We start from the raw sequence: 12,698 nt of genomic DNA, 5'->3' as shown, positions 1-12,698 counted from the left end.
AGGAACCAGTTCCCATGTATCATTCTTTTCAATTTGATCTAATTCTTCTTTGATAGCTTTAATCCAAAAATCATCTTTACTCGCTTCATCTGCACTTTTAGGTTCTACTTGTGAAATCAAACATATTTCTTCTCTTTGTACCTTGTTTCTTGTCATCACTCCTTTGTCCTTGCTACTAATAATTTAATTAGCAGGATGATTCTGCATTAGATTCTTATTAGGTGTCATTGTCTCAACTCTTACTTAAGCTCTAGGTTCACTCCGTGGTTCTTCTCTTTGTTCCACAATATGTATGTCATTTTGCAAATCTGTGTCAATCTCATAAAACAACTCAACAAATCAATCTTCTTCTTCTGTCCTATTGTGCTTAACCACATTCTATCTCTGTTAGGAGATATAATCCAATTACTAGGAACCTCTTCTCAGGAACTCTGTCTTAAATAAATCTCGAATAATTGTCAATTGTCTTCATGTTTCCTCATGTGCTTTTAGCTAGTCATCATGACACTCAGTAGAACCTGTACTCAATTGCACTTTTCCTCATCTTCAATCCTCAATCCATATGATCTCAATTTCTATCTATTGCTTTGTCAGTCTTCACATAATCATTAGTACGTTGACATCAATGACAAACATAGTCATGAAGGCAACACACATTTATGCTGATAATCTCCCCAATGCTCCAGCAATGCTAGGATACTCCCTCGTAGGAATATCATCAACATTCATATTAACAATGCAATCTCCACTCATTCTCTACTAAGAATGGGCTTGAGCAACTTGGTGTAGTTGTCAACTACATAACCGCGTATACTATGGGTACCTCCCAACAAACTGTCCATTTGACTATGGGTTATCGTGAGCTTTGGTGATCATAGCAACGTTACTTCGCCTCTAAACCTACCCTTGCAAGGGTTGTAAAGGCCACTATTTGCCCTAACAACTACCACTCGACTTGACAGACTTAACTAATATGCAATTCCCATTATGAACTGACAAGATTTACTAATTCCAATTATTTGTAAACTTTTCATAGTTCTGATACATCTTTATGATTTTGTAGGTATCCTTGACGATCTATGGTGTGATTTTCCAGCTTGCATTCTATAATATTCAGTTAAAGTAATAGCTTTTTGCCTCCATAACTCAGAAAAGAAAGAAAGAAAGATCACGATTTTTGTGCGGCCAGATTTATTTTCAGACATGGACAATCCTCCATAAATCGTAGGGACATATACTTTTAATGTCATTGTATTTTGGAATTATATGAGGCCGATGGACTTTTCATGAGTTAAAACTAAATTTGATTTGGGAATTTAATTTTCACCCATACTATACTATAAACAATACTTATACTATTCACATATACTTGTACGTATTATTTTGTCTATATATAGATATACATGTTATATTAGAAATATATGTATATACATTTTTAATACGTACAAAAATACATAAATACTATTACTTATAAAAATAATACATCCGACATCAGATAATGCAGAACATCCAAATTCCAATTTAAAGGTAATAATTTTATTTCATTTATTATTTATATAAATATATATACACTTTTAAAAATTTGATGACCTAGTCAGCTCAGAGTGGAAACTTGGTATTATTTAGTCTCCCGTATTCTACTTTTCCTTGGCCATAGTGGTTTGGACAAATATCTAACAAACTTGGTGGCAGGTTGGTGTTTGTGCCCTAATCCTTCTCTGTCAATGCTTCCCCACCTTCGCCGTACAATTGCAAAGAAAATAATGTGGTGAAAGTACATTTCCAATAAGTTCCAATGCAAATAATTTAATCATAAAATTATAACTAATAACTAATTTCCAATTCACATGAAGTCTCAATGACTATAAGTTATATTCAGAATGTTTTGAATTAAAATAAAATATGGGATGTAACAAATTCACAAAAAATTGGGGGCATGCAGGATGGTTTGTCGTGCAAGTGAGAAGTTGAAATTCAAGTTGCAAGCCATTGAAAGTCTAGACATGGCCAGTTGCAAAATTCATGGGTGGAACAAACAGCTGACATTTCATGTCAATTATGATCATAATCTTGTTAGGAGGAGCCTACCTAAGTTGATTTTGTTTAAGGAATTGGATTATCTTCGTATTTGGAAATTGTGTTGAATTAACCAATTAGACTATATTTTTTGTTTTGTATTTCCTGTGGTTAGAACTTAGAAGTTGTTTTCGAACCAGACTTACTAGGGTAATATTTGATTAAATATTGATTTCTTGTGGAAATTTTACTTTTTGTTTGCTTTATGTATGAATGGAGTAAGTTTGATTTAAGGAATTATGTTGAATCTTGAAAATCAGTTTTTACTACATATTTTTTGAAAACTTAGCGTTTCAAAATTGTAACTTTGTAGTAGAGAATAAAGTAATTTTATATTTAGCACTTGTTAAGCTTGAGCGGGTTGGGTAGTTAGGAAGTGAGGGAATGCTTCGATTGGTCTTCCTAACCAACTAACTCTTTTTATAAGCACTTGGAATATTGATAATGTACTCATGATGTTTTGGTATGAATAAAGTAAACCATTTCCTCGCCAACTTGGTATTGTGGCAATAAGGTACATTCTATGTTTTGCTCTGTAAACATATCTATATTATTCTGTGTACATGAGTAGTATTTCCATTTCCACTACTGCTGGTGTCCTCCCCATTCCTATAGTGAATAGGGTGTTATTTTGTTTCCCAACGTGTGCTTCTTCATTCTTCTCTTCTTTGGAGGTTATCTCTTTCATGCTTACCCCTTGTGTTAATGCTACTTGCAACTGAGGTAATGTTTCCAGTAAATCGGTAATTTTCATAGGGTTGGTGGTCTCTAGTACTTGTGTCATGATACTTGGTACAACCCCATCGGTAAGAAGTTTTTCTGGCCTTGCCTTCCCTTCTGCTGGCATGTTATCTTGAATGTCTTTCCTGGCTTCAAGAAATCTTTCCTTCTTCATAGTAGCATCTGGGTAAACAAGTTTCCTGGCTTGCATCCTTGTGATGGCAAGGATTTCACTTTTTGGTTCTTCAACATCCAACATGTTCACCCCTTTTTGCCTGGGGCAATTCACATCCTCATGATTGCTTGGTCCACACCATTTACACAACATTCCTTTATTCTGTCCTTCTCTATTTTGACAGTTTTGTGCAAAATGTCCCCATTCATTGCACCTACTACATTGTATCATAGGTCTTCCCTTAGAATCATACTGAATTGCTCGCTGGGGTGTGTTGTTATTGCTGTTGTTGTTGCTATTATTATTACTCCCTCTTCTATTATTTCTATATCCTCCTGGCAAGGCTTTTGTATTTGTGTTCTTTGGAGGGTTGGAGGGTGGTGTAGATTGCTCTCCTTGTGTGAAGAATACTTGAGCGCTCTGTGTTTTTAGATTGTAGGGATAGTCTTTGATTGCGTGTCCCAACACCTGACAAATCTCACAAAATGCTTTCCTTGGACATGCCCCTTTTTTATGACCTTCCTTTTCATAATTTGTGCATCAAAGTTGCCTCCCTTCTTTTTTCTCTTCCTTACTCCTTGTTACCTCCATTAATTGCCTCGTGTCCTTTCTCAGGGCTTGGATGGTTTTAGATTCGTCCTCACTTTCTTCTGAAGTTTGATTCGTGCTTCCATGCCTTCTTGCCTTGGAGGTTTTGTTCTCACTTTCTATGTCCATTGCGCGAGTACATGCATCCACAAAGGTTGATGGTGGGACTATTTTCATCTTTTTCCTAAGGGACGGTGTCAGTCCTTCAATGAACCGACTTTTCTTTAGTCCATCCGCAGGCTTGTTGTCAAGTTTTCTTATCAGCTCTTTTAGCCTTCTACTATAGGCTTTAATGGATTCACTTTTTCCTTGCCTTGCATTATAAATCTTGGTCACTATTTCATCATCGTCCCTTAGGAGTCTGAATTCTCCCTTAAAGCCTGTGCAGAGATTATTCCAAGGTTGCACGGGTACGTGGGTACAGGAATGGGAACGGGTACAGGAACGGGTACGGGTACGCATATTTTTCAAAATAGGGGACGGGGGTACGTGTGTATGCCTAATTTTTTTCTATATAATTAATAATTTATAGAAAATATAAAAATCAAAATATATGTCACGAGTCATAACATTGAGCATTCAAAACAAGAAATTTGAAAATATGAGCCATAAGTCAAATTATAATATATATACATATGCTATTGCTGAATGTTTAATGTTTAAAGTATTTTTCATAATAGGGATAGAGGTACTTGGGTATGTCAAACTTATTTAAAAATTATACTTTTGTATTTATAAATAATCTGAAATTATGAGTCATGACAATGGTTTTTCAAAACAAGAACAGTGATAAAGTTTGCAAATGTAATGTATTGTTTTCAGTTTCAGATTTGCTATATGTTTGAAATAATAATACATGATAAATGCTTAGATGCATAACAAAGAAGGTAGACTTTAAACATGAACAAGAAGACCCTAAATCATATGACAATGACATATTGCAAATGATAAACTTATGACTTGAATAGTGATAAAGTATATTGTTAATGAGTATCAAAGTTTCAAACTGATTTGGTATTGAATTAAGTTTGATAAACAACAAGCTAATACAAAAATTAAAAAAACCAAAAAAAAAAATCAGAATCTTAATCAAGGTCCTTAGCTATGATGCTCTCCACCGAGTACCCGGTATGTGGGATACGTGTACCCGGTACTTGGGTACGTGGGTACGAGTACCAGGGGTGTGGGTACGAGTACCCATGCAACCTTGGATTATTCCATGTGTTCTTCTTGCCTGCCTCCAAATCTATATACCAGTCAATGGCTATACCTCTTAGTGTGGCAAGGAATGCTTTTAGCCATTCGTTTGCATTGTTCTCTCCGTTAGCTTGCCATATGGTTATGCATGTTTTACAGTGACATGCGGGGTCCTTCGAACCGTCCCTGGTAATTCTAGGCAATTTTTGTTTGTCTATTGCCATTATGTTGCCTTTTTTCTTCTTCTTGGTGGAATACCTGCTCCTGCTGGCTTGCTTTGAGGTGGGATGGGAACACTTCCTCTTGACAAAACACATCCTCCTGATGGAATACTCCTTCGTATCGGAACACTTCCTCCTGATGGAACACTTCCTCTCGATGGAACACTTCCTCTCGGTGGAACGCTCCTTCCTATCGGCACACTTCCTCCTGACGGAACACTCCTTCGTATCGGAACACTTCCTCTTGATGGAACACTCCTTCCTATTGGAACACTTCCTCCTGATATTACACTTTGGATATCTTTTAGCTTATCTCAGAGGGTAAATTGTTAATTGTTGAACTCATTAGAGGTGAAAGTTTAAGATGTGGGGTTGACTGGGAGAGATTCATTAGTTTGGTCAATAGACTACCTTATGTCGAAGTTCATAATCAAAGTTGTGGTAAAATCTTGTTTATATAATTTGAATAATACGGTATTATGGTGTTTGAACATGTGACTGTAATGTCCCCTATTGAGGAGACTTTACTTGATTTACCCAAAAATTCCCAACTAGGGTTTCAGTTGTGCTTGGAAATGGCAATTGAGTTTGTCTTTGTAATGTTCCCTACTAGGAGGCTGTCAATTCCCAATGATTAAATCCCTATATGACTATGCATTCAAATCAGATTAAATTAAGAAACAATTAACGATTCATAAACTATATGACACTTAGCATACTTAAGCCTTTATCCCTTACTCCCCTCCTGAACATCAACCCTAAGGAGGATGGGCATTTACTTGTTGTAGGGTGCCTGGAAACCAATCTACAAATTGGCCACCTCAAGGCTTCAAGATCCATCCATATCCCATCTTGGGATTCACCTACCTTGTGAGGATATACTCCACCTCTCCTTACACAACACCTTAAGGGCTAGGTTACATACACACACACACTTATCCCTAATAAATGTTGGATATAATATTCTGTAAATCAGTATTTGATTTATAGATAAAACTACGACATACCAATTTTTTTTACTTAATATAATGATTTCTTCCATATGATGAGTTATAATGTCTTATTCTTCACCCCTCTTTAATTAACTCTCACATATATGATGAGGGGTGGCCTTCTAGAGATACATCTCTTCAGAATGATGCCCCCCCTTAGTGTACTGTATCTTTTTATAACAAATATAATAATTGCTGCTACCCACCCTTGTTTGATCATTTAACAATTTACTGTTGAACGTTATGACTAATTGTCGATTAGTTAATTCTTCTCTTAACTGGCATTAATAGCTGATGTTTGTTTAAGTTACTGGTATGTCATATCTTACTCTTATGTCTCCTTTGATCATCACTAACTATTGTTGATAATATGTTCGATAAGGTTGTATCTTCCCATACGATCGATCTGATTAAATCCATCACATTTTCTCTCCAACAGTTGATATTGTTCGTTGCTAGTATCTGTTCCATCAGTTTGGAATCACTATTAATATACATCATATTACTACTGCTCATGTCAATAAGATCACTCCTTAATTGCTGACTTCCAGTAGTTGGTCACTGCTTTATCATCATTAATCTTTTATCTCAACTCTTTTTATCAAACTTTTACTTCTAATTACGTCCTCCTCAAAGATAGTTACAGTTCTGTGTCTGTAACTCAATTTGTGATTGTGACTGCTGATTCAAGGAATTGACAATCTTACTAATGTCACCTTTTGCTGCTTCCACTGTTTCTTTCTTATGCATCACTTCTCGCTATACTGACCTCTGTTATTTCTAGGCGTTGTTTATTTCCTTAGGTTTGATGTTTTATCAGAAAATTGTGAAGTCTTATTTTAATTTTCTGATATCTAGTTTATCTGCTATGGCAGGATATGCCAGCGACCTGTTATTTGCTTAACTTCTACAGTTTGTAGTGTACTTCTAATTTATCTTTGGTAATTTCTAAATTTTATTAAATGTAATGACTGAAAACTGTACTGCTAGACTGAATTTTCTGATTTACTTGCCAACTTGCGAACTTCTAGTCTGTTGTTTTGAAACTGCTATCTTCACAAATAAGGTTTATTTAGCATACTCTATAAGCTAACTGCATATTAAATTTAATTGATGGATTATCTCTATAAATCTGTTATTTTTGGGTTTCTGCAATGGATTTATTATGTTTTGGGCATATTGGGGCAAGTCTATAAAATATTATACTAATTGGGGTAAATTTTCTCATCAGCTAATTTTATATATGAAATCAGACTAAGTTTTTTCTTTGAACTTACTTTTTATGTAAAAAAAATGATTAGTTTAGATAGCGTGAATGATACTGGGCTCAAGCTTTTGATCTGATTGTTATCAAATTATAACATGTACCGATTAAGTATGTTTATGTCATTTTATCTAACTGGGGGCTATATATGCTATTTTTGGGGTTTGTTGCGATGAATATGCCACATTTTTGACTGACTGGGATAATTTTCTAGTCTGCTGATTTTGTTTATTAAATTAGAATAAGATGGCTTTTTGAAACTGATGTCCAAATTTCCACTTTCAAAATTTAATTAATTGAAGTCAGTAATTCTTGAATGAACAATATAGTGTGAATAATAATATTGTTTGAACATGTGATCTGCTATAGCTCAACATTAAGTTCTAGGGAGTAGACTCATACTTTTTTTTTAAAATTTTAAAATGGTATTGTATTCTACTGTCATGCTGCAGTTTATTTTCCACCAGTCATGGTTCAAATGTGAAACCTTAAATCCATGAGGTGTGATTCTCAAACATAAGCTTCTACAATTCGGCTGATTTTGGTTACATTTTTGCTAATCAAGGACTAGAGCAGCTTAATCTTGGATTGGCTGCCTTAAATCTTTTACTTTTTGTCCTTATTGATCTGTTTTCCAACTGTATGATTTCTGTTTGTGAAATTTATGTGAACCTACCTCAGGAATGTGGAATTTCGGTTTAGTTTTAAAAGTGAGTTGAAAATGTTCACTTCTACACTAAAGTTTTTGAATTTGTAAATATTAAATTTTCTTCTGTGGAGATCCTTTGGTCTAGATGTCATGTTTAAACAGTGTCTATTGTATGATAGTTTAGGTACACAACTGGAAGGCTTTCAAGGTAGCTCTAGTAACTTGTTACAATATTAGGTGTATATATGAATGAACTTACACATTTTTGGTATTAATGTTTGAGCAAGTGGTTAACCTTTATTTTCTAGTTGTATTACACTTAACTAGGTGCCTATGGATGTGCAATCTCTCACTTATAGGGGCTAAATTTTAAAGATCAGCGAGCTTTGTGTTGTCAGATCTCCTTAGTGTAATTATGTTTGAAGATTAGTAAGCTTTTTATTGTAAGATTAACGTAATGCAATTGATATGCATTGTTTTTTGCTGCCATCAAATATAATATATGTTCAGTATATATTTCTAGCTTGAATCTTTTAGCATGCATTTTTGCTATCAACTACAATTAAATTTTATTATGGCAGGTGGATTCGCTTTTGCACAAAGAAATGTGTACACTTGAAGAGCTCTTTGATGAAGAAGAAATTATTCAAGAATGCAAGGGTCTCAACAATCGTCTTATTAATTTGTAAATTTTTAGAACTTGCTCCTGAGCTGAAGAAAGTCTAAATGTTAGGCGGTAGTCACTTGAAATTTTTTCCTTACATGTGAATGCATTGGGTAAATTATTTTTATTGTTGTTTTGGGTGTTGTTGATTGAGAATATTGTCAATATAAGTCACTGAAAGTTTGGTAATACTTGGACAGTTAGAAAGTATAGTGAATCAATCTATTTCCTTTTAATTATTTTTTAGGCAATTCAAATTCATCTATTGAAGTAATTTACAACTGAAGGCAAGTATGTTAAATGATCTATGATAGTTGAATGTAAGAGAAACAAAATATTGTTAAGAATGTAGGGTAGATAGATATATAAACGTATTGTAAGATAGTACTTAAAGGAATGACTAGAGGAATTGAATTTCCCTTTGAAGATGCTTTATCTTGTGATACTACTCAATAAGGGAAATGAGAGTTTATAATAATGTCTTCAAAAATCCAAAGCTGATCAAGGGAACAGCGAGGGAGAACTTGATACATTACAGCCAACAAGGGTTGTCTAAACTCTAAAGCACTAAGACCATTCTAGCAAAGAAGGAATTATGCACCTGCAATTCAAAATACTACTCAGAAAGATCAATCCTTGGAACCTAACCCAGTGGTTTCCTGATTTTCCGGGATGGCGAATTTATTTCCAGCTTGGGGATATCTATATAAATATATATTAAAAATAAAAATGAATATTTAAAGTAGAATTATTATGTTTTCTTGGTAATAAGATATATTTTTAAAAATAAGTTAGAACATTACATAATCTATATTTAGAGTGCATCGACATAAGCTTGAAAGTTCTTGGATGAGGTCCATGTGCTGAATCCTCCATCCAGAGAGAAACCCTAACCTATAACCCTCATTGCAGCCTCAATTCCAGAGAGCTGCCATTGTCATTTTTATGACGGAGGTGCCCCAAAATTACAAACATACAGAATTACTGTGGGAACCAGCAGAAGAAAACATAGAAGGATTAACACTTCAAGTCACATTAGGAGAGAAAGAGACATTAAAGAAGCTTTCCAAAAATTCTGCTGTAGCATAAATCTAACCAAAACAGGCACCCATTGATTGGCATCATTCTGCTTGTTCTTCTAATTATCGCGTCACCATTTAGCATTGCAAAACGAAGGGGAGTCCTTGCTATTTCATTGTTGTTCACTGAGGCATTCTGTTGTCCCTTTCCCCATTTGCAAATTTTTTTTGGCAGTTTAACCTGTTGCCCTAAAGAGTGAAATCACAAAAATAAAGCCAACTCAAACATTCTTTTCCCTCCCAAACACCAGAGAATTTAACAATTTATGTAAAAGATAATTAAAAACAACATAGAGAACCACCAACCCACATAAACCAGCACAGACCAACACTCGAAATGGGAAGCGAAACCTTGCTTCATCTGAGGGCATGTGGGACAAACCCCTAGATTCTTGCTCTTAACATATTTTTGTTTAGCTTCTGGGTAGTCTTTTCCCCCATTTTCTGCTTTTTCCCTAGCTCTCTTCAATTCAACTAGTTGTTCTTGATCATCTGTATTCCACCCTACCCGTGCTTTCATCTGAGCTATGTCCTTGTCAGTGATGTGTTGCATGACTAGTAGCTTAAGTGCGTGCCAGGCCTTTCTTGTCTCCTTGAACCTTTTATGCTTCAGGCTCTCTTCAAATCTCCACACAAATGGAGTGTATTTTGTACCTAGAAATTTTTCAATGACAGTTTCTTTCTCTCCCAAATTTATTTCAATTCCAAGGATTGAGGCATGAAAAATCTCCTCTAAATCTAACAAATAGTCCTTAGGAACCAACTGGAGCATCATGAACCCAACAATGTCCTTACCTTCTTCAAGTTAAAGCCCATGCCAGAATCATGGAGTAGATGTCCGTGTTGGTGCGGTGTGTATTTTCCAGCTGGTAGAACATTTTACCAAGCAACCAATAGGCATCTGCAAGTCTGTGGTGAATGAATTTGAACATTTTGTCCACCCTAATTCTTCTGCTATGACCACAAATGGGGTTTTGTTGCTTTCGTCACTGAAGGGTGAAAGTGGTTTCCATTTTTGCAGCACCCAAGAATTTACCTCTGCTAATCCTCTGCAACCAAAGCGACTGGTGAGTTTGAGGGCACATGCTTTTATTTTTTAAGGTGGTGAATGATGGAATGTGATTGAAGTATGTCGCATCCATTGTAGTACTTAAGGGGAATGATAGCTCCTCATCTTCCTCAGTTGCATGCCGCATTAATGAGTTGGGAAAGGTGGCTAGATGAGTGAAAAGGAGAATACTTATTAATTTGGTTAATTCCTCCCATCTGACATCAGAATATTTCTCCGTGACAATTTCAAAGATGTTGAGATTTAATGCCCAATTCGGCATTGTGTTAGCTTCTTTATTCCCAGATCTTTTAATGCGTGTAATCTTATAATCCACTAGGGAAGATAACTCATCCTTGATTCTGGAGATGTAATTTTGGAGGTGCCAGGCCTCCATGTCTTTTAGAAAGTTTTTATTTTGTTCTCAATTATTTCTCTCTATAAGGTGACTACATTTTCATTTGTAATCACTGAATTATGAATAATGAAATTTCATTAAGTTTACAATTGCGAGTTTCGTAGGGGTGCAGCATTTTCCAATTAGACTGTAGCACACATGAGACCACTTGTTTGATGCAACCATGGAGAATTACAGTCAATTACAACTTGACAGGAACTGTTTTTCAATTATGAAGATAGTTCATATCTGATATGTCTCTTCATCTTTCTTGATGTAATTGTATCTCTTTATGGATAATTCATATTTTGTTTCCTTTATGTTAAAAAAATTATCCTACACTTTCATAGTACATTTTGATCTTTGTATTTCACATTTTGTTAATTGCATTCTTTCAATATGATGTTACAGATTTTTTTCCTCCATCCTTGATCTAACCCATTTTGTAAAGAGCACACTTACCATGTGCTTTTATTATGAATATTTATGTGTATTTTTTCCCTTATTTAATTTTTCTGAATTGTTTGGTGTATGATATCCAATAAAAAGAATTTTGTTTCATCACGTATCATTTTCAATTTCCTAGGTATTTTTTGAAGCTAATTTTGAATACTATGTTTAAAATACCTTTTTTAAACTAGAGAAATCTATTTTATGATTTCTTTCAGTCTTCGAGACAAGGAATGTATGCAACGCATGATACGTTACATTGTTGAAGAGCCTCCAGAGAATGCAGAAAGTAGACGATGTTTCAGGTAATTGTTTTGCTTAGCTTTCGTATCTTTTAGTACTCGGCATACGAGAGTCTAGTTTATGTAGTGTATTGTTTTTTAATTCCATTGTTCATGATGTCAACTCTTCTGTGTTTTTGGTTTTGTATGTTTCAGGTTTCCATTTATTGCTTGTGAAATATTCTCTTGTGAAATTGATGCTATTCTTAAGACACTGATCGAGGATGAAGAGGTTTGTTTCTATGCACATCATGTATTATGCATAATCCTGTCAGATGAAAAACATCACATTGCAGTGGGGCTAAATTCATGTATAACATTTAAGTTGGACTAAGTGCATTCATGGTAACAGACCCATGTTAAGATTTTTTTTGGAATTTCAATCACGTTCTGGTTTGATTCAATATTTCATTTATAATGGCCTTAGGTATTTTATGTCACATGTTTATGATTTGTTCATATCTATCTTTACTCTGATGTTCACAGTTGATGAATTTGCTTTTTTCCTTCTTGGAATCTGACCGCCCACATAGAACCTTACTAGCTGGTTACTTTAGTAAGGTAATGTTTATTTATAAGTAATGATATTTTTTAAATGTTAGACAAGTACTACAATTGCCAGTTGTAAATTATTTTTTTGTGCACGAAGTTGTGTTTGTTTGAGTTGGTCAATGAAGTTCGAGTCAGATTTGATGAAACCACCTTTGGAATGTTTTGACATTATTTCATTGGCAACTTGATGTTTGAAGTTTTTCTGTATTGGCTATAATTGGTTGTAATCTCAGGTTGTAATCTCTCTGCTCCTAAGAAAGACGATTGCTACGATGCGCTATATCCAAGTGAGTAATTCGCTTCTAGGGTGTTCTGAAGCAGATGCCTTTGAGCTTTTCAGTATTA

At 34.8% G+C, this 12,698-nt stretch overlaps 1 protein-coding gene across 6 annotated transcripts in view; it reads left to right on the top strand.

The window, feature by feature from the left end:
- LOC149541201 (uncharacterized) overlaps positions 1-12,698 on the top strand; it is a 205,244-nt gene that overhangs the window by 51,855 nt on the left and 140,691 nt on the right. For 4 of the 6 annotated variants that reach the window (XM_089802208.1, XM_089802206.1, XM_089802207.1 and 1 more), the window contains exons 2-6: positions 8,464-8,567; positions 11,739-11,825; positions 11,958-12,033; positions 12,288-12,362; positions 12,587-12,640. In XM_089802208.1, the coding sequence (XP_089658334.1) occupies positions 8,464-8,567; positions 11,739-11,825; positions 11,958-12,033; positions 12,288-12,362; positions 12,587-12,640 (396 nt within the window). Of the gene's footprint in view, positions 1-7,685; positions 7,735-8,463; positions 8,568-11,738; positions 11,826-11,957; positions 12,034-12,287; positions 12,363-12,586; positions 12,641-12,698 lie in introns of all 6 variants that reach the window. The other 2 variants (XM_089802209.1, XM_089802210.1) reach the window with 2 other exon arrangements.

This window comes from Cupressus sempervirens, chromosome 9 (genome assembly GCF_028749045.1).
Source record: "Cupressus sempervirens isolate cs-2001-9-10 chromosome 9, ASM2874904v1, whole genome shotgun sequence".
In the NCBI taxonomy this organism is placed as follows: domain Eukaryota; kingdom Viridiplantae; phylum Streptophyta; class Pinopsida; order Cupressales; family Cupressaceae; genus Cupressus; species Cupressus sempervirens.
The sequence above is the reverse complement of the archived record's forward strand: the minus strand, read 5'-3'. Positions and strand labels throughout refer to the sequence as shown.